Here is a 19,923-nt window from a genome sequence, read left to right as displayed (position 1 = left end):
CTGAAATTGTTGCGCAGCTCGGCAGAAATGTCAGTGGACCACGATTATAGCGCACTGATGCTGTTTGGGCAGCTCTCGCGCTCAATCAAAAACACCTGCTCGTATCTAAAAGTAGCGCTATTGACTTCAGAGCTCCAATAACTCAATGAAACAGCCATTACCTCCTCGTTACGTTTCCCTCACTAATTAATTACGTATTAAGGCCGCCGGGCCTCACCACGTAATTAATTAGGGTGAAAATTACGGTAAGTAATTGAAGCAGGACCGGGGCCCAAGAGAGCCGTGTTTAGCCTGCAGGTCACGGGTTTGAATCCTAGCAGGGGCAGCTCAGCCTTTCATCTTGTTGAAGTCGATGAAACTGAGAACATTGATTTAGGGTGATACTAATTTGCAGCGCATAAAAAAAGAATTAGCAAACGCTAGATGAATGGCTCGTTTTCATCATGAATTCGGATAATAAAACGATCAAAATGTCTTGCTCATTGTCGGCGTCAGTCAAACCCGTTCATTGTTGATTACATTCTTAACATCCCGGTTCGTACACATCCCTGATGCAGACATAGTGTTGGGTGTGCTGCTGCAGTTAAATGTGTAAATACGTGTGCCTGCAGCGGGGCGCGTGGCACCTGTGCAGCGCGGGTACTCACCCCCTGGCGCATAGAGATGTCCTCGTCAGATGGGAGCAGGTGTTAGAGGTAGGTTGGTCGAGAGGCCCTTATTATTAATAATAATACACGGGCCTCCCCCTATTTCTGTGTGAGTGACAGCCTCTCTCAGTCTCCGCCCTCCTCCTGAGTGAGATTCCCCCTGTGAAAAGTGCGCGCTCCCTCAGCCGGGTGAGAGGTGCCCACGTACCTCAGCAGGGCACGGGTGGAGGTGCACGTGCCTCGCAGACGCTCATGCCATTGCAGCTCCGTGGCCGTGACCTGTGGATGCGACGCCTGCCCTGCGTGGACCAGACTCCCAGGCTGAGTTACACACAGGTGCGCAGCGCCTATCCTGTGGGGACACTGAGCGGACGCCGCTCCCAGACTGCACACCGCTACCAGCCTTTCCTAGGAACTGCTCCAAACCTGCACGTGGACACCATCTGACTTCTACTACTTGCAATCTGGACAAAGGTACTCCGTGCCGTGTACCTGCCCTGCGTGGACCACGGCGCGCACCCTGCACAGAGGTGCCCTGTACCTGCCCTGCTTGGACCACGGCGCGCAGCCTGCACAGAGGTGCCCTGTACCTGCCCTCTTGGACCACGGCGCGCAGCGTGCACAGAGGTGCCCTGTACCTGCCCTGCGTGGACCCCAGTGTGCATCCAGCACAGAGGTGCCCTGTGCCTGTCCTGCTGCCTATACCAGGGCGCGCACCCTACACAGAGGTGTCCTGTACCTGCCCTCTTGGACCACTGCGCGCAGCCTGCACAGAGGTGCCCTGTACCTGCCCTGCGTGGACCCCGGTGTTCATCCAGCACAGAGGTGCCCTGTACCTGTCCAGCTGCGTATACCACGGCGCACAGCCTGCACAGAGGTGCCCTGTGACTGTCCTACGACGATACTTCTCCCCGCCTGCACAAAAGTACTCGGAACATGTCCTTCTGCTAGAATACTTCATACCCTTTGCCCAGAGATGCTCTAAACCTGTCCTCCTGTAGGAATACTTTAATCCAGCCTGATTTCGAGCCTGCTGCGCGTGGATGGACCCTTGCCGCATCCTGCACAATCGAGCCAGTATCTTTCTGCGGGGAAAATCTCCAGGATCACACGGATTTGCTCTGAGACTGTTCTGAAAACTGCCGCAGTCAGTACAGAGAGCCACTCGACAGGTACCGTCCTCTGGGCACCGCGCGGCTACTTCTCTCTGCCCTGCACTCCAGCATCTCTGAGCAAGTTATGTGTGAAATGCATCAGTGTGCCCTCTGCCCTGGCACCGCAACCAGCCCGCACAACTGTGCGCCGTACCCGCGAGCCATCCTTCCAGTGAGGTGCGGCGCGTGTGCCTCTGCTGAGTAGTGAATACGGCGTGGAGACTTCCCCTAGCCTGCACCGAGTCTGCCGATCTGTGGTAAAAAGACCCGGTCTTCGTGGATAATCACTTCAATCAATTTACACTCGCCTTCCGTGCCTTCCTCCCAGCCTGCGCTTACAGGACCCGTGCGGAAAGGAAACTCTCCCAGCCTGTAGTGTGCACAGCCGGTCTGCGCCGACACCTCAATCAACCTGTGCGCGCCTTCTGTGCCACCCCCGCATAGACACTGCTCCCAGCCTGGATACAGGACCCTGTGCTGAGAAGAAACTCTCTCAGCCTGCACACAGCCTCCCTGAGCTCGTCCTGCGTCAACCCTGCTCTCTGCCTGCACACAGGTGCCGCTAACTGTGCTACGTGGAACGGTGTCCGTCCTGCAAGCAGCTGTTCTGAACGCGTCCTGCTGCCTGCCTGGGAAGATCTGCCCCCAACTTATGTGCCTGACCTACGTGCACTCTGTCTCCAGCCTGCACGCACGTGCTAAGTTAAGTGCCTGTTCTGTGTAGACCCCGCGCGGCTCCTGCAGCCGGTCTGCGCGGAAGCGCTCTGCGCCTCTCCGGCGTGGACGCTGCTCCCAGCCTGTAACCTTGTGCCTGCCCGTGCTCACTGCTCTCAACCCTGGAAATCTGACCCTCCCCCCGTGCTAGCCCAGCTGCACAGAGGTCGTCGTCCAGCGTGGACTCTGCTCCCTTCCCAGACGCCTGGGACCCCCTCCTTCCCAGCCCTGTCTGGATGATGCAGAGTCCCTGCGTGTGGCAACTTCTTCACGAGTCCTGACTGAGCATCCGACTACGCAGGAAACGGGTTGGTTTTCTGTCTCTTTTAGTCCCTGTTTCTTGACACGAAAATCCTGCCCTGACTTCTCCTGACTTGCGAAAGAGCCTCCCTTCCTGCCTCTAACCCGTCCAGCTATCGAGTCCGGAGGGGCCTCCGTGGAGCCCCGCGCGGCGCAGGACGTCGTAGAGTGCAGTTCCACTTGAGATCATTCACCACCGTGTTTTTCTAGTCAGCCTGGCACGGAGCACGAGCGCCTCTGAAAACCATCCGAGGTAACAGGATAGCGTCTGAAAGTGCTGGCACCTGACAGGAAAATACCTCAGCCAGGAGCGCGTACTTTGCCTGTGCAAACTATCACCGCCCCTCATGCTGCAAGGAGCCTGTCCAGGACTTCCAGAGCCGTACCCCGAAGATTCCCGCCTAAACATCCCTGCTTCTCTGAGACCAGCCTGCGCGTGCAAGGGGATCGCTTCTTTGCAACTGTATCTGCAAATACAACCAGGGAATGATGGTTCTGGCGCTGCAGCCCACCCGTGCGCAGGTGCAGTCAACAAAAGTTCACCATGATAGACTAGACTCACGGTGACTAGGGGTAGGTGGAGTGGACTTTGAGGTTCATACCATGTGCAGTCCCAAAAAGTAGACCATCGAGGTCTGTTGTGTCTGCTTTGCTCCATCAGCACCATTGACGCTCACACATATGTCGGAGTGATTGGAGACTGGATTACTGGGTCCCCTAGAGACATGGACCTCAACCAAGCGACCACGTTGCCATGGAGCCCAAAGAACGCTACTGCTCATGTGAACGCCTCGCTGGAGATTATTGAGGTCAGTAACGACATGCTGATCACCTCGTTCCTCGGTGGGATCCTTGCCGTGATGTGCCTGGTGGGCGTGGGGGGCAACATCTACACCTTGGTGGTCATGAACCTGTCAATGAGGTTTGCAGGGTCCATGTACGTGTACATCGTCAACTTGGCCCTAGCGGACCTCCTGTACTTATCCACTATCCCCTTCGTGGTCTGCACATACTTCGTGAAGGACTGGTACTTTGGAGACATTGGGTGTCGCATCTTGTTCAGTTTGGACCTTCTGACGATGCATGCCAGCATCTTCATCCTCACCATCATGAGCACAGAACGGTACCTGGCCGTGGTGAAACCCCTGGACACCATTGGGCGATCCAGAGACTATAGGCGGACAATCATGTGCCTGGTGTGGATAGGGTCCTTTCTGCTAGCCCTCCCAACCATGATCTTGATAGACCTTCGGACAAGCCACCAGAATGGAGTGACCAAGCGCATGTGCCACCCCACGTGGCAGATGGAAGCCTACAAGGTGTACCTTACAATTCTCTTCAACACCTGCATCCTAGTCCCGGGGCTAGTAATTTGTTACCTGTACATCAAGTTGGCCAGGACATACTGGAAATCCCAAACTGATCTGTTCAGCCCCAAGGAGACAAAAAGGTGCCCCCGGCAGAAGGTATTGTACATGATTTTCAGTATCGTCCTCACTTACTGGGCATGTTTTGTGCCCTTCTGGTTGTGGCAGCTTCTCAGCATCTACTATTACCAGCCTGGCCACCTCACTAGCAAAACTGTGGTCTACATTAACTTCATGGTGACTTGTCTGGCTTACAGCAACAGTTGCATCAACCCCTTCCTGTACACCCTCCTCTCCAAGAACTACAAGGAGTACCTGAGGAACCGGCAGAAGAATTCCAGCAACGGGCCATCCGGCAAGAAGCCCAAGAGACACTCATCCAGGAGGTCAGTGTCTTCTGCCAGCCACCCCTACACAGAATCCATTGCCTTTGCACAGCTCAAGGGGAGCATGGAGGGGGCCACTGCGGTCTAGACCTGACTAATACTTGATTTGCACTTTGGACAATCTGGCATCACATCAAGCCAGGTCTGTTGTCAATGGGGTGATTGCCACCAGCTTGTGCTAAAGTAAATCTTCGCTACGTTGTTTGCGCCTAGATGGATCTCGACTCTGGGCCATCTCTTCAGAACCTAGACAGGAGTGTCCAACATAGGTTGAGAATAGTCGTATCCATGCCAGATTTATAGAATAATCAATAACTATGTAAATGCATTCCGTTTGAATACATTGTATGTGTGTTTATCCTGCATAGGAATCCATACATTTTGGATAACCACTGACTATGTAAACAATTTCCATTTAAATTCATTTTTGGTTATTTACTCTTTCATGACTATCCTGAAATTCAGTAACTCAGCTGACAGGGTAAACAAGCTTGGTTTCTATTAGAATGTCATTTCACCTTGGATGAATATCTTGAAATTCATGGTAGCATCTGACTTTGTAACTTTTCTTGCCTGGATATCTTGAATTTCTGGCATGGATCTGGACTTCTTGGGCTTATGTTGGACAACCCTACCCGATGAGGCGCATAAGGCCAGAGCATACAGGGTACATCGCGGAGATCGCGTGTTCCTCCCAAGTGCCCTGTGGGTTCCTGGAAACATCTGTGCCAAGCAATTAGATTGCTGAATGCCATGCTTAAAGCCCTCACACCATTTGAGGCAAAGAACAGACATATGTTGCCTGGAAATGACAGCCCAAATTCCCTGGTCCAGTACTTTTTGGGACATTGACAACGCGCCAGTCCTTCACAGCCTGGGCATTGATGCATTCCAAGAACATCTCCCATTTTTTAGGCAGTTCTGAGATAAACACTATCATTATACATTTGCAATTACTTTCTGCTGACTCTGAATAAATGCTAAAGTCATTTGCTCGTTTATCACTTCGTGGATTCACTAACAATATGAATGGTAATTACATTTCTTGGAAGCCGAAATATTTGCATAAACCAAAAACAATATTCGACATAATCCCCCAACCACCATGGAATGGTTATGGATTTAAGCTATCACACATTTTGCCCTTGCCTTACTCTTCTGTTTTCGAAAGTCATACGTTGTAGATGAAATGTATACATTCAGATAGATATTATTTCTCATTTTGCGTTTAAACAGTTGATGTTTGTGTACATTTTGTTTTCTGTCCAACTTTCAGCCATCAATCCCAACCTTTGGGCCCTGTCTCACCGGGATGCTGCATTCATTCCTCCACCTCAAAGATATATCTATTTTTAAAATTAAGCATGCAATGAATGTTTCAAAAGCCATTTTACCGGAGCTAAGAAAATAAACATTTGAGCGAAGCCAAAAAATAAAGGAAACTTTTAAGCAGGAGTTTACAATAAACCCCTTTCAAATTAAGAAAGCTGATTTTCTCTGTTTATTATCTCGATGTGTCTGTTTCTGGGTTCTCATTTGTATGTATTTTGTCATTTCTTGAAATTCGGTTTATAGTTCCATGTTATTTGTTTTTCAAAAAGGAAAGCGAATGTCTTTTCTCCTGGACTCTACTGAGTGTGTCACAATATCAACATGCAGGCAGGGTCACATACATGGGACTTATGTGGGGCACTATATTTTTGTCAGCATCAGCCTTTTTGTTTAAAACCGCATCATATGATATGTATACCTCTCTTGTCAAACTGGTACACCTGCTAAAAACCTCAAAACCTAAATGGTACATATCCCTCTCCAGGCTATAGACTAGTGTTTGTAAAATGGCTCCACCTGCATGTTTTGTGTGATCTTGCAACTGAGAGGCCTTTTTTTGAGAGATTTACATTGAAGAATTTAGTTTATCTGTGGTTACTCCATCATCTTTGGACCACTTTTTCCATAACTTTGTATGAGACTATAGCTTTCTCAACCTTAGGGGGAGCTGTCTTTCAGACTGGCAGTCAGTGCTCTAATCCTGACTTCGCTTGTTCAAAAACTGTGTGACTCTCAGCACGTTGTTTTGTCTCCTTGTGACTCAAATCGTGAATACGTGCAAACCAACTGTGCGGAGTGCTGTCTGGGACTGTCCCAATTACATGTTCACAAATCCAACCCCATTACACCCTGGTCTTTACAATTGTACAGCTATGTCCGCAATGAAAAAGGGCCTTATTTATGGGAATTGGTCACCTTGCTGCGCTGCCCTACATCAAAGTGAAAGGGCAAAAATGCACTCTATTTATCCAATAGAAAGAGCCAAGCCCGAACTCCTTAGCCAGGTCCTCCTCGAACTGGAACACCAGCAACCCTAGGGTGAAAGAGGCCCTGGATTGCTTGTGTTGCGTTTCAGGGAGGACTTGGCCTGGCGGTTTGGGCTAGACTGTTCCGACTGGAGCAGGTTCAAGACTGAATTGCATATAGCTGGGCCCAAACTGAGGTGACATGTGCAAAACAACAATGGATTAGGATGCGGCTCGAGTAATTACCAGGGGCTGAGATTAATCCAAACATTCCATCCATCAATTTTTTGTATACTTTAGTGTGTCGCCCTAAGTGGGATGGGTATGTCCAGATGTGGGTCCCGTGCACACTGTGCCAATGAAACCAATCTGAACCCAGCCGATGAGCCCATAACTAGGGCGAAACCAGTCCTGGGTTGCTTGTATTCCATTTCAGGGAGGATTTAGCTTGGCAGTTCAGGCTGGACTGTTCAGATTAAAGCAGAGTCAAGACTGATTTGCATATAGCTGGGTCTAAACTGAGGCAGCATGGTGTGCAGAATAATTCAAGCATTCCATCCTTCACTGTTTTGTATACTTAAGTGTGTCCTGTGCATCCTGTGCACACTGTGTCACTGGAACCAAGCTGTACCCGTCTGATGAGCCCATATAGGGAGAAACCGGTCCTGGGTTGCTTGATTTACGGTTCTGGTTTAGCAAGGGCTTAGCTTGGCAGGTTGGGGCGGACTGATATGCACATAGCTGGGTTTAAACTGGGGTGACATGGCGTGCAAAATTATACGGCCCGAGTAATTTCCAGTGGCTGAGATTAATTCAACATTCCATCCATCACTTTTTTTGTATACTTTAGCTGGTTGAACTGGGTGCATTGCTCAATTAGATATTTCACCTCATTAACCTGTAACCTACAGGCTAAAGAAAGATCTATGCAATAAAAGCATTAACCCACTGAGGTGTCTTAGATGCAATAGAAGTCTGTGACTTCCTCTACAACAGACTGCACAATCCTCTGTGTTATTTCATGGTTCAAATCTACAACCAGAGATTATACACAGATCTACCTAGCCAGTGCATCAAACCCCTGAGTGCTCTTAGCAGTTCTACTGTCGGCATCACAGTTCTCTGCGGCAGGTGCACTAGCCGTAGAGCAGTCTTAAAGTGCAGTCTATTTGCAGCTCAGGCAAGGCAGCATAGGTGTGCTGACACTTTCTTTAGGGTTAGAGTTTGTAAAACTAATGCATAGGATGCGCTTGAGTGAGACACTCTTCGTCAGTCCACCCCTCTTGATGCCGCCTCTTTCCTAGAGGAAAGGTCTCTCATGAAACCGGGTTGTCTGATTTCTACATCCTTCCCTCTCCGGTTCTCTTCTTTCGGACCAGCTGACCAGATAGCTTTGGATGCCTCCTCCCTTTGTCTGCAGAGAAACTGGCATTTTTGTCAAATGCAGATCCGTTCGAAAATTAACCCGCTCATTCCACCTTTTCCCCCCCTTTTCCTATATTGTTCCTCCCTTTCCTTCTGACCCCTTTGAGGGAGGCCTTGGCGTGCCATAGAGCGCTCTAAAAGAAATAAACATAACTTGAAATAACCTATTTTTTCTGCTATTTCTGAGCGCTGCTGGTCAAACGTCATCGACTTCTGCTAATTCTCTGCATGTCAAACACTTGCACTCCAGAAAAGCTAAGTTATGTCAGCCGTTCGACCTATGCCCTTTGACCTTTCTCATCCAGGGTTACTGCATCCTGTGGGGCCACATATTGATACATGACACTGCACAGTGGAATTTACAAAGCACATCTGTAAAATATAATGCCATGACGGGGAATTATATCTGACCTTTAACTTGACCTTTCACATGCTGCATTGACAGTCTCTTGACATTCTGAGGGTGGGAAATTTAGCCAGTTATAATATACACTACAACAAAAACTCCTGTTTGGTGCCTGGCAGTCCAACAACTAAGTGACTTAAACACTCACTGCTGACATCCGTAGGGATCCTGGCAGGGTGGGCCCAGCATGTTATCCTTGCAGGGTGGATACATTGACTATCAATGAAGTGGGTGAGGCTACCACCAGTGGTCGGTTTACATTAACTAAATAACATTGACTTTTTCTTATGTAAATCATCACTGACTACCCCAAGAAGATACAGAGGAAAAGAGCAAACCTTTTTAACACGATGCTGGATAGTGCCTATATGCAAATTAGCAGAAATCAGGCACTTCATGTTGGAGAGTTCTCAAAATTCAAAAACGTGCACTAACAAGTGTAATGTAAAAAACAATGACACATTCTATATGTTTAACCTTTGTGTACTGCAAGAAGCACTGAACATACTACATACCATGCAAAAACAGTACCTGCAGCACAAACGCAGCTACAGGCATCTATTTTCACAAAGTCCCACAGAAAGAGGGTCACACTTTGACACAATTATCAATGCACACAGACCAGAGTCACCCATGGCTCTGTGCAGCAGGAGGCATGGGGTGATGTGCCCTAGAAGGGCACAGCATGATGTTCAGGATGGGAACAAATGGCTGATGTGGAGTAGAGAAGCATTAGTGATGTACCCAAAAGAAAAAATGGGTCATCTCTGCAGGGGGGCACTGTCTGATGAGCATCAGGGGGACACTGGCCTTTGTGCATGAGGGGAGCATTGGATGTTTTGCATTCGAGGAGTCCTGGGTTATGTATAGACTAGTGTTATGTGCATAGTGGGGCATTGTGGGGCACAGGATGAAGTGCAGCTGGGGCCTTAGTGAGCAGTGCTTAATTTATAAATTATTAAATGCCAGGGCCCTTCTCGGAAGGCCACTGCAGCCTGCACCATGCATTGCCCTTGCCAGTGTTGCCAATGACAGGACTAACATAACACTAACCATCTCGCTCTTACAAGTGTGACAATTCAGACTATTTCAGGCCAGAAAAAGCTATAATAATGGCTTGAGAGGCTGGTATTATTCATTTTCAATGCAATTTAATTTAATAAACAGTTGTTGTGCTTATCTCAAAATTAAACAGGCAGCGCCACCATGTGGTGGACTTTCACTAGAACGGGTGCTGACAATTAAGTGCCGGTACTGAGCACCGGAAACCACCGGCTCAAATTAAGTATAATCCAGATATTTCTGTCTACCTCTTTTGGATTGTATGGAAATTACTGAATGTATATATTCTACCTCAACCTCCTAATGTCTAATAACTGTGTACTGTGAAGTGCTCTGATGCCCTCGTGGATCATCCTTTGTTGTCTACTAGTCACCTATGCTATCCATATTATACTATATACCTCTTTTGTACTGAATAGCGAATACCAAATGTTTGTATACTACATCAATCATCTAATGTTTAATAATTGTATATTGTAGAGTGCTCTGATACCCTCGTGGGTATCGTGCACGCTATATAAAAATTTATAAATAAATAAAATAAGTACTGTTAGTGGGGCATGCAATCATGGCATATGGCACTGTACAATGGGGGAACATGTTGTTGTGCCCAGTGACATATGTCACACCTTCCTCAGGCCCTGCTGCTTTTTGCCAGGAGCCTGCTGCCTCCTGAGACTTCAAGTTTATACTTGTAACGATAAAAACACAACTACAGTCTCAAAAACACAGCTCAGTTGACTAAAACAGATGAATCATTCTCGAGAAATCACACAGGTCTTCATACACTTGGAAGCTAAGCACGTGGGTGGAGAATATGAAGCAAATATTTCCTCTTTATGATGTTAACAATTCGGTTTTTGATTTTGCAGCTTCGAAGAGTTCTCTATGTTCTCGGTGCCCCACATTCTGAACAGAAATGACGTTCTATGCAACATTTTCATGTTCTGTATTTTCTCTCTTCCTATAGTATTGCTGATTGCCTTTGTTTTGACTGCAGACACAAACCCCCATACATTAACTCACTGCAATGGGATGTGTTAAATAAAAGAGACTGTCTGAACCCTGTTACACCCAAGCTATGCATTGCTCAACCTCAATGGCTTATGTGAAGGCATCTTTTGTTTAAATGGTGCCATAAAGAAAGCATAAGATGCCTGTCAAAAGAGCCATATTCCATTCCCAAAGCCTGACACTTACTTGTCTCTTGCTCAACTAATCCCGAAAGTATTTGGTGAATGAATGAAGTAAGTCACATTCGTGAAGCCAAACTTAAGAACACGTTGTATTACAATAGCAGTAATTTGTATTATGCCTTCTTAACTTGCTACCTTTATTACAGCAGCCACAAATCACAAACACATCTACACTTCCCAGCAAACCCTATGTCCCAAAATAGAGTTTGAGTGAAAGTTAAACTAACAATCAGCCTTGAGCTTAGTTTATATTTAGCACTCACTAGGAAGTAACAGCCTCTTTTCCTGCTGCTCAGCCCCTAGTTAAGCACTCCATGTCACTTCTTTCGACATTCTAATAGTTGACATTTGTCTGCAATGTGTTCGTTTTTAAATATCTGAGAGTGTTTTGGGCTTCACATATTTGATTAGTTTTCATTTATCTAGATGGATTTTTAGGCATTATTTCCCCTTTCCTGCTACCTGGGCTCCCACTAAAGGTGCACCATAGTTCATGCACTGAAAACATGGGACCCACAATGTCCAGCAAGCACTGCTATTGTAAAATAGATTCAGCACTGGAGCAGTTTACTAATTGTCCACCCCATGACTGCCCACATGCATTTAAGGCTTGTTCCTGGAGCGCCTTATATAGTAAGTACGATATATTCTTAATTTCACTAAGCCCAGGTTGCAAGTTACATCAAAATATTTTATAAACACACAAGAGGCAAATAAGTTCCATACTCAGAAACCCTTTAATAGGGGTGGGGGTAGCTCGCGGAGTTTCAATCCATGGAGTTCTGCGGAGTTATCCAAAAACTCAGTGAGATTCAGTGGAGTTCCGCAAGCGCAGAGTTTTGTAACTACGTGCTGCTCATGCTGATGTTTAGCGCCAGGTGCTTGTCCCGTGCAGTAAAATCACTCCGATCGGCACCACATTGAACGCCAGGGGGTGCTGCTTCTTTCTGGTGCTTGAGTTTATTGCCTACTCCACTGGCAGGTGACCTAACCCGAGTGGCAGCCAACTCAACCCAAGTGCCAGCTTCCTCAATGCGAGCGGTAGCAATGTGCCGTGACCGCCCGCTTTGAGAAATCTCGTCGCCAGGAGGCTGTCTAGCACTTGGTTCTCTAGCTCACCAACTTACCGTTAGCAAGCAGCGTGCGAGAAAAACTCTGCCACATGGCAGTTGGTGGAGTTTTTTCAAAACTCCACGCTCCAAGTGGAGCGCGGAGTGGGCAAAGCTCAGCGAACTTCACTGGGGATGTGGAGTTTACCACCCACCCCTACCCTTTAATTAACAGTTCCAACTCTTACAAAGAACATTCCCAAACAAAGAACATTCTCCCAACCAATGGTTCAGGTATTGCCTTATTGTGCATGGTAGCACATTCCCTCACACCATTCTCAGCATGCTCTATCACACACCTCTATTCACAAAGATCAACAACACAACATGAACAGAACACCAGTTATCCTTCCTTCACACTGAAAGCCAACACTTCAGGCTCATTCACCAGTCAACGTACCTAACTGCACGTACAGCACACATACCATCACAAATAACAGAAAAAACTTCCTACACATCACACTTCAAAACTGCAACATATCCCCATCTACAACACACCATCAAACATGTATGCATGCACATGAATGAACAACAGAAAATTGTATAGTCACAGGACCCACATATTTCCAACCAGCAATGTGTGCCTCTCACCCAAAGCCACTAGAGGCAAAAAAACTCCACTCCCATGCCGGCGACACACAAGAATATTAACAGAATACTTTATGGTAGCAGAATACTCACACCAGAAACCAGATACGGACCACTCTGTACGACATCAATGACAAACCTAACGACCGTTGTCCCCAGACTTTCACAAAGCGTTACAAAACTTCAAGAGAAATTACACAACTGGCCAATGTCTGTTTGCCACATAGCCACCCCTAGCACTGGGACTGCTCTGCCCTAACTGAAAATCACACAACATTTCCAGAGACACAGGACCTCCACAACTAATAATGGCCCGACACCCTTGTCAATCAAGAAAGCAGCTTCACAGGTGAAGAGTTAAATACACAACCCAACCACTCAAAACAATGGCACTTATTCACCAGAGGAATCACGTGGCTAGGACGACACACACACACGCAATCCTAGTGCACATTGCACACCTACTTCTCACATCACAATTCCACCCCAGTGAGGCTCACTCATTAAATTCACTCTTCACATGTAAATAACACACTACAACCTTAAATACTGTCACAATAACTCTAAGATAGACATATGCACAAACCTATGATGTACCACAATCTAGTTCAACACATAAACTTAACCATTGACTGACTTAATTAGTGCCAAGAGCTCTAATTGGGAGAGGATGTGGCCTAACGGCTAGGGCGATTGACCTCAAATCTGGGGAACCGTGTTCGAGTCTCGGCAAGGACCACAACATCCTGTGATTCTGGGCAAATCACCTAATCTCCCTGTGTCTAACAAAAATGAATGCGTCCCTATGTATCGTAACTGGTGCTCATGTAAAGCGCTCTAAAACCTGTAACCTTTAGGTCAAGTTCGCGCTATATAAAACTCTGTAAAAAAATTGCAGACAATTTTCCAAAATCGAGAAGCAGTGAAGGATTAGACACAAGCTCCTAGTACCCACCATTGTGCCAGACTGATTATCAACTACATAACTTTAATTGACGCCGACACGTCATACCTATTCTTTTCTCATGCTCTTTCAGTTCCCCACCATCTTAACTTCAAACGCAGGGCACCAAGTTCCTTCTACCTATACACAGCAAATAAAAAACACTTCCTTTGATACCTTTTCTCTGAACAAACTACTGTCTTTTTCTATAATAAAATATCTCTGTAACACGTTGACCGTTTTTTGTCCCTCAAAAAAATGTGAAACACAGGTCTTAAAATGCCACAGAGCACGACAGATGTTTTAGTGGGAACTTTGTATCGACACGAGGTACATAAGGACATTTGTTGATCCTTGAAAAGCTTTTATGCCTGTCATGAGAAGTATGTAGTATCTTTAGTAGCAAACACTTTGTGTTCCAGTGCATCTCTGTGGTTTGAACTCGGTTAACTCTGCTGGGCGGTCTGGGCTGCTCTGCTGCCCTCCTGTGACCCTGGCCTTGTACGCTGCTCATCCCCATCTTTGATTGGTTGCTCCCCGAACCTCTCCTGGCCTTGTATCCTGCTCCAATCCTACCCCCTGGTTCCCTCCATTCAGATCCCCATCCCTGCGTGGTTGCTCCTCAACCCTTCCACACTTCAACTACTTAAGCTCTCCTCCTACACAGCCCAGCCTGAACATCCGAAGGGCCGAAGGTTCGGGGGGTCTACCTGGAGCTGTCTTCCTTGTTTGGGCCTATTAGGGCCTGGAAAGTGTAATATTGTAAGCATTCTAGTAGTTGGGTGGGCGGAGCCTTGGGTTGAGGGGAAGAGGAGGAGCGACGGGAGAAGCGGGCAGTTAGAGTAGGGACGTGACAGGACCAAGAAGGGTAGAAATAAAGCGCATAGAAGATATCACTGTGTCGGTCGTCATTGGGGAGTCACGACATGACAGCTGGCGACGAGGGTGGGATGAGCAGCTTGTCCCCCCCCCCCTGAACACCGAAGAAAACGTGGTCCGTCCCCGAGCAGAGCACGGAGGCAGTCGCCGTCACGACACGCGAGCCCCGACAATATCGCCGTCTGCCCGAAGACCAGCGATCCCTGGAATTGCTCCGCGATGCTTGGATCGCGTCGAGTATTAGGCGCCGAGGAGAAAATTTAAAAAGAGGCGCTGTTCGCGCCGACCGCCAGCTCCAGTGCCCAGAGAGAACTGAGGTCTGCGTATGGCCGAGGAATCGAGAGCGACTGCCCTGGCTTGAGGACAGCAGCACGTGCGTGTCAGGAGAAGTGAGTACTGAAGCGCGCGCTCACCTGCCAAAGGCTGAAGGAGTGAAAGCGAAGCGCCGGAGCTTGTGTGGAGCTGGTGTGTGCAGCAGCGATTCAGACTTGATCGGGTGTGAAGTGGTGTCGGTCCGGCGGCCATCTTTGAATCAGGCAGCTACAGGAGGACACTCCCTTTGAGTTGAGTAGGCGGCCATTTTAAAGTCAGGCGCCCAGGAGTCACCAATGAAACTCAACAAGTCCAGGCAAAGGCAAGAAAGAAAACAAACAAGCCCAGGCAAAAGCAAGAAAGAAAATAAACAAGCCCAGGCAAAGGCAAGATAGAAAATAAACAAGCCCAGGCAAAAGCAAGAAAGAAAATAAATAAAGGTGAAGACAATAAACAACACACATAAAGACCATCAGAACCATCCATACTATAAAAGGTCAACAAACAAGCACGAGCAAACACAGGAAAGGAGCGCAGTAAGCCACGCATACAAAAGCAAATCGCAATGTCAAACCACGGATCGCCCGCACGTCAGGAAGTAAAACCCATCGTGATGGGACTGTCACACTTGCGCCCACCAGAGCCCCTGGCGCTCGTGGTTGGGGGAAGCATGGGGCCCCGTTGGGAGGAATGGATCGAAGATTTTGAAGACTACATCAAAGGATCCAAGGTAATCGGTGATGAAGATCAACTAATTGCGCTTCGCAATCTCATAGGAAAAGACATCAGCAAAATGATCAAGGAGATTCCAGCTGCAGATGCAGGGACGTATGCCAAGGTGCAAGAAGCGTTAGACAAGAAATTTCTACAAAAGAAAAACGTAGACTACGAGAGATACGTGTTCCAGCGGGCGCATCAGGAAAAAGACGAGATAATGAGTGCATACATAACTCGGCTACGCCGGTTAGCCCGCCACTGCAATTTTGAAGCGTTCTCAACGGACGACGCCATCCGGTTGCGCGTCATTGATGGTTGTCAGTCTGAGACGCTCCGGAGAAAACTGCTGAAGAAAAGTCACAATCTTGACGAAATCGAAGAAATGACGAAAGTGCACGATCAGGCCGAGGAACAGGCCAAGAACATGGAAGCAGGACGTACCGATCGCAGAGAGCAAGTCTGTCAGGTGCAAGCCAGTCGCCCTCGCCGAGGATCCAGAGAGCGTGGGCGGCACTCCCGGCCATTTTCGCATCACCGACACTCCGGACGCCGTCGGCCTGAGTCGGGGAGGAGAGGCAAACGCCATGAACATGTGAGGAAGGCGCTGGTGAGAAAGTGCTACAGGTGCGGGTATGATTTCCCACATACAGGTGCATGTACGGCAACGGGACAGCAGTGCCGCAAGTGTGGTCGGAGCAACCATTTCGAGGTCATGTGCGGAGAATATCGCCGAGAGGAAAAAAAGGGCGCACTTGGGACGTCACGAGTAGACACACACCGGCATCATGCGCGAGCGGTGCATGATCGCCCACAGTCCTCGTCGCGGTCTTCCCACTCCAGCGGAGGGTCGCAGACATCCCGATGGTCGAGGAGATCACCATCCAGAGACTCCAGATCAACATCGATGAACAAGAATATTCAGTTGAATATGCGAGTATGGTTGCTGACCCGGACCAACTTAAGAAATATTCCCGACTGGACATCAGCGTCGGTGAACATGCCACAAAATTTGTGATGGACAGTGGAGCGTCACTAAATTACATTCCGGTGACGGAGTACAAAAAAATGAACCCTCTCCCTCGTCTGAGTCCTGCATATATTCGGGTCTACACCTGGATGTCCAGGAAGCCACTTCCCTGTCTCGGGAAGTTTTCAACTATGCTGAGACACAAAACAATGTCAGTTCCCGCTGTGATCCACGTCATAGAAGGGCCGGAGGCTGACTGTCTTCGCGCGACCACCCGTGGTTCCCCTGGAGGCCATTCAACACGCCACCTTGCACGATGAGATATTACAGAGGGTGATACGCAGAGTACAAACACCGATGGAGGCAAGAAGAGCCCAGTGAGGAGAGTGATCCGACAACGCGTCAAGAACTGCAGGCTTTCAAAAACGTGAGTGAGGAGTTGTCTGTCACCGCAGAGGGTCTGCTGCTAAGGGATCACCAGATTGTCATTCCCAGTCGACTGAGGCAAGGGGTTATCAACCTGGCCCACGAAAGTCATCGGGGAGTGGTTGCGACAAAAAGGGATCTCAGAGAGCGTGTCTGGTTCCCACTTCTTGAGAGGATGGTGGAACTCACCCTGAAGGATTGTCCGCAGTGTCAAGTGGTAGGGCACGGTGATCCTCCAGCCCTGATTCAGATGGCACCGCCACCGCCTGGAGTGTGGCACGAACTAGCCCTGGACTTTTATGGCCCAATGCAATCAGGCAAATATGTTCTCGTAATAATGGACGAATACTCACGGTTTCCCATTGCCCAGTTTGTGCTGTCCACCAGTGCCGCCGCCACCATTGCGGTTTTAGATGAAGTCTTTGCAGCCTGGGGTGTGCCCAAGGAACTGAAAACAGACAATGGTCCACCTTTCACTGGACGGGAATTCAGTAACTTTGCGAAATTAATAGGTGTCCAACATCGGCGAATAACGCCCGTGTGGCCACAAGCCAATGGCACTGTTGAAAGGTTTATGGCCACACTCAAAAAGACTTTCCAGCAAGCTACCCTTGATAGACGAGATCTGCAAACAGCTCTCAATGAAGTGCTTCGAGCATATCGAACAACACCCCATGCCACTACAGGCAAATGTCCAGCGACACTCATGCTAGGGCGCCCCATTCGGACGCGGATACCCACTTGGGAGGGTGCATTAAGACCGGTGTCACCAGGTCGTCTTCACCAAGAAATAATAATTGCTGATCGCGCTGGCAAGGAGAGCATGAAAGCTTATGCGGACCACAGGAGACGAGCTAGATCTCTCTCGTTTCATGAAGGGGACCGTGTCGTGGTCAAGCAAGAACAAAGTAAGAAAACGGACTGTCGGTTCAGAGCAGAGCCCCTCACAGTCACTAGACAAAAAGGCACCATGCTGACGGCTGAGTCGGAGAACAGGCGCATCACTCGCAATGTCTCCCACTTTCAAAGATGCAGTCCCACTATGAGAGAGACACTCACGCCGGGGCTACAACGTCTGTGACTGAACACTGTGAAGGACAAGATCGGATACCTATAGGTCAGGAACGGGAGGCTGAGGGCAGCAATGGAACTGTGTCTGAAGGTATGTCCCTCCGGCCAAGAAGAGACATTCAAAGACCTAGACGGTTGATCGAAGAGATGTGAACACTGGTCACAAGTTTTGTTAACAAAGGGGGAGATGTAATATTGTAAGCATTCTAGTAGTTGGGTGGGCGGAGCCTTGGGTTGAGGAGAAGAGGAGGAGCGACGGGAGAAGCGGGCAGTTAGATTAGGGACGTGACAGGACCAAGAAGGGTAGAAATAAAGCGCATAGAAGATATCACTGTGTCGGTCGTCATTGGGGGGTCACGACACGACAGAAAGGTCAGAGTGCAAGAAACTCTGCTCCTTCACCCAGCTGGCTGTTTCTACCCCCACCGCCTCAACTAACTCTTCTGTTAAACACCTTCCACCTACAGGTACCACCCAGCCGAAATATTACATCTATAATTGAGTTTACTAGAATTACATTGTGCCATGCACCTAATACATTTCTTATAGCCTAAACAGGCCTCCAGGGGTTTTAGCCTAAAATGCTCCTGGGTGGTATGGTGTTTTATCTAGTGGCTTAACAGAGCTTCCAGGCATTTAGGCCTAGAGGGTTTCTAGTCCAGACAAGGCTTTACTCGGAGAAAATGTCCTCGATTAAGCGATATGTTCTGTTAAATGTGCATGCAGAATTATTGCTCAACTCAGAATTCACGACTCAGGAGGTAATTCCTCTTACTGAGTGAATCATGAATTCAAAGGACTCTACATTAGGCCTGTCTATCAGGTAGTGGTTTGTTTTTGATTGTTAATGCTAAAAGAACATTTAGACACACAAAAGGTGAAGGGAGGCTGGTTGTTCTAAGTCTAACCACTGCCAATCACTCGGGGTAGCATTCCAACGGGAAACAACCTTTATAACGCGCGCTGAGCCACACGTGCCATTTCCCCACAAGCGGAAACAGGCTTGCCTTAAACTCTCATATACCTTAACCACGCATATGCCTGGTTAAGGCAGTGCACGGTCTAGATGCTGGCATGGGTGGGCACAGGAAGAGGAAGGATCGAGAGAGGACGTGGTCTGGTCAGTGGGGCTGAAGCTGGGTTTTGGGGGGTGGGGATAGTTTTTAAGGGCAGTAGGGAGTTTTTAGGGCTCAGAGTTGGGGGTAGTTTTTAGGGCTCGGGGGTTGGAATGTTTTTATGGTTCAGAGGTTGGGGGTTGTTTTTAGGAATCAGGGTTGTTTTTGGGGCTCCGAGGGGGGTCGGGTAGTTTTGAGGGCCCGGGGGGGTCGGGTAGTTTTTAGGGCTGTGGTGGAGTTAGGGGAAGTTTTTAGGGCTTGGGAGGGTTGGAGTAGTTTTTAGTGCTCAGGGATGTCGGGTAGTTTTTAGGGCTCAAGGCAGGGGGGCTGGGATGTGATCTTTACCACACATCCCTTTGCCAGTCATGCCTTTACCACGCAATTGCATGGTAAAGGCATGCATGGTAAAGGGATGAGTTGTTCAGATGCATTAGTTGTTCGGGCAGTGTTGTAGAGGCATGCATGGTTTAGCCATGTGTGCCTCTGTCATACAACCCATTACAACCCAAAGTTCTTTTTCCCACCATGTCACCTGAGATTAGACCCAGCTATATGCAAATCAGTCTTGACCCTATTCCCATAGGAACAGTCCAGCCTGACCTGCCAAGCCAGGTCCTCTCTGAACAGGAACATGAGCAACCCAAGGCCGGTTTTGTCCTGATTTGGGCTCATCAGTGGGGTTTAGCTTGGTTCCAGTGGCACAGTGAGCAAGGGATCTACGTCACGGCATTCCCTTCTAGACACATAAAGCTACATGAAAATGAAGGTAATCCAAATCATAAGTAAATAACAAGAGAGTGTAAGAGGCGTGAGAAGGTGTAACTTCTCTACACTGAGGACCT

At 48.3% G+C, this 19,923-nt stretch overlaps 1 protein-coding gene across 1 annotated transcript; it reads left to right on the top strand.

Moving 5' to 3' along the window:
• The first annotated feature begins 837 nt into the window (after nucleotides 1-837).
• Nucleotides 838-6,015, top strand: LOC146796517 (urotensin-2 receptor-like). The gene has a single exon (XM_085629137.1). The coding sequence runs from the start codon at nucleotides 3,541-3,543 to the stop codon at nucleotides 4,654-4,656; it is 1,116 nt and encodes a 371-aa protein (XP_085485263.1). The 5' UTR covers nucleotides 838-3,540; the 3' UTR covers nucleotides 4,657-6,015.
• The last annotated feature ends 13,908 nt before the right edge of the window (nucleotides 6,016-19,923 follow it).

Source organism: Triturus cristatus, chromosome 10 (assembly GCF_964204655.1).
Source record: "Triturus cristatus chromosome 10, aTriCri1.1, whole genome shotgun sequence".
Lineage (NCBI taxonomy): Eukaryota > Metazoa > Chordata > Amphibia > Caudata > Salamandridae > Triturus > Triturus cristatus.
The sequence above is the reverse complement of the archived record's forward strand: the minus strand, read 5'-3'. Positions and strand labels throughout refer to the sequence as shown.

Bases quoted from the DNA above. Each gene is read 5' to 3' on its own strand.
- LOC146796517 (XM_085629137.1), top strand. From the start codon at position 3,541: ATGGACCTCAACCAAGCGACCACGTTGCCATGGAGCCCAAAGAACGCT.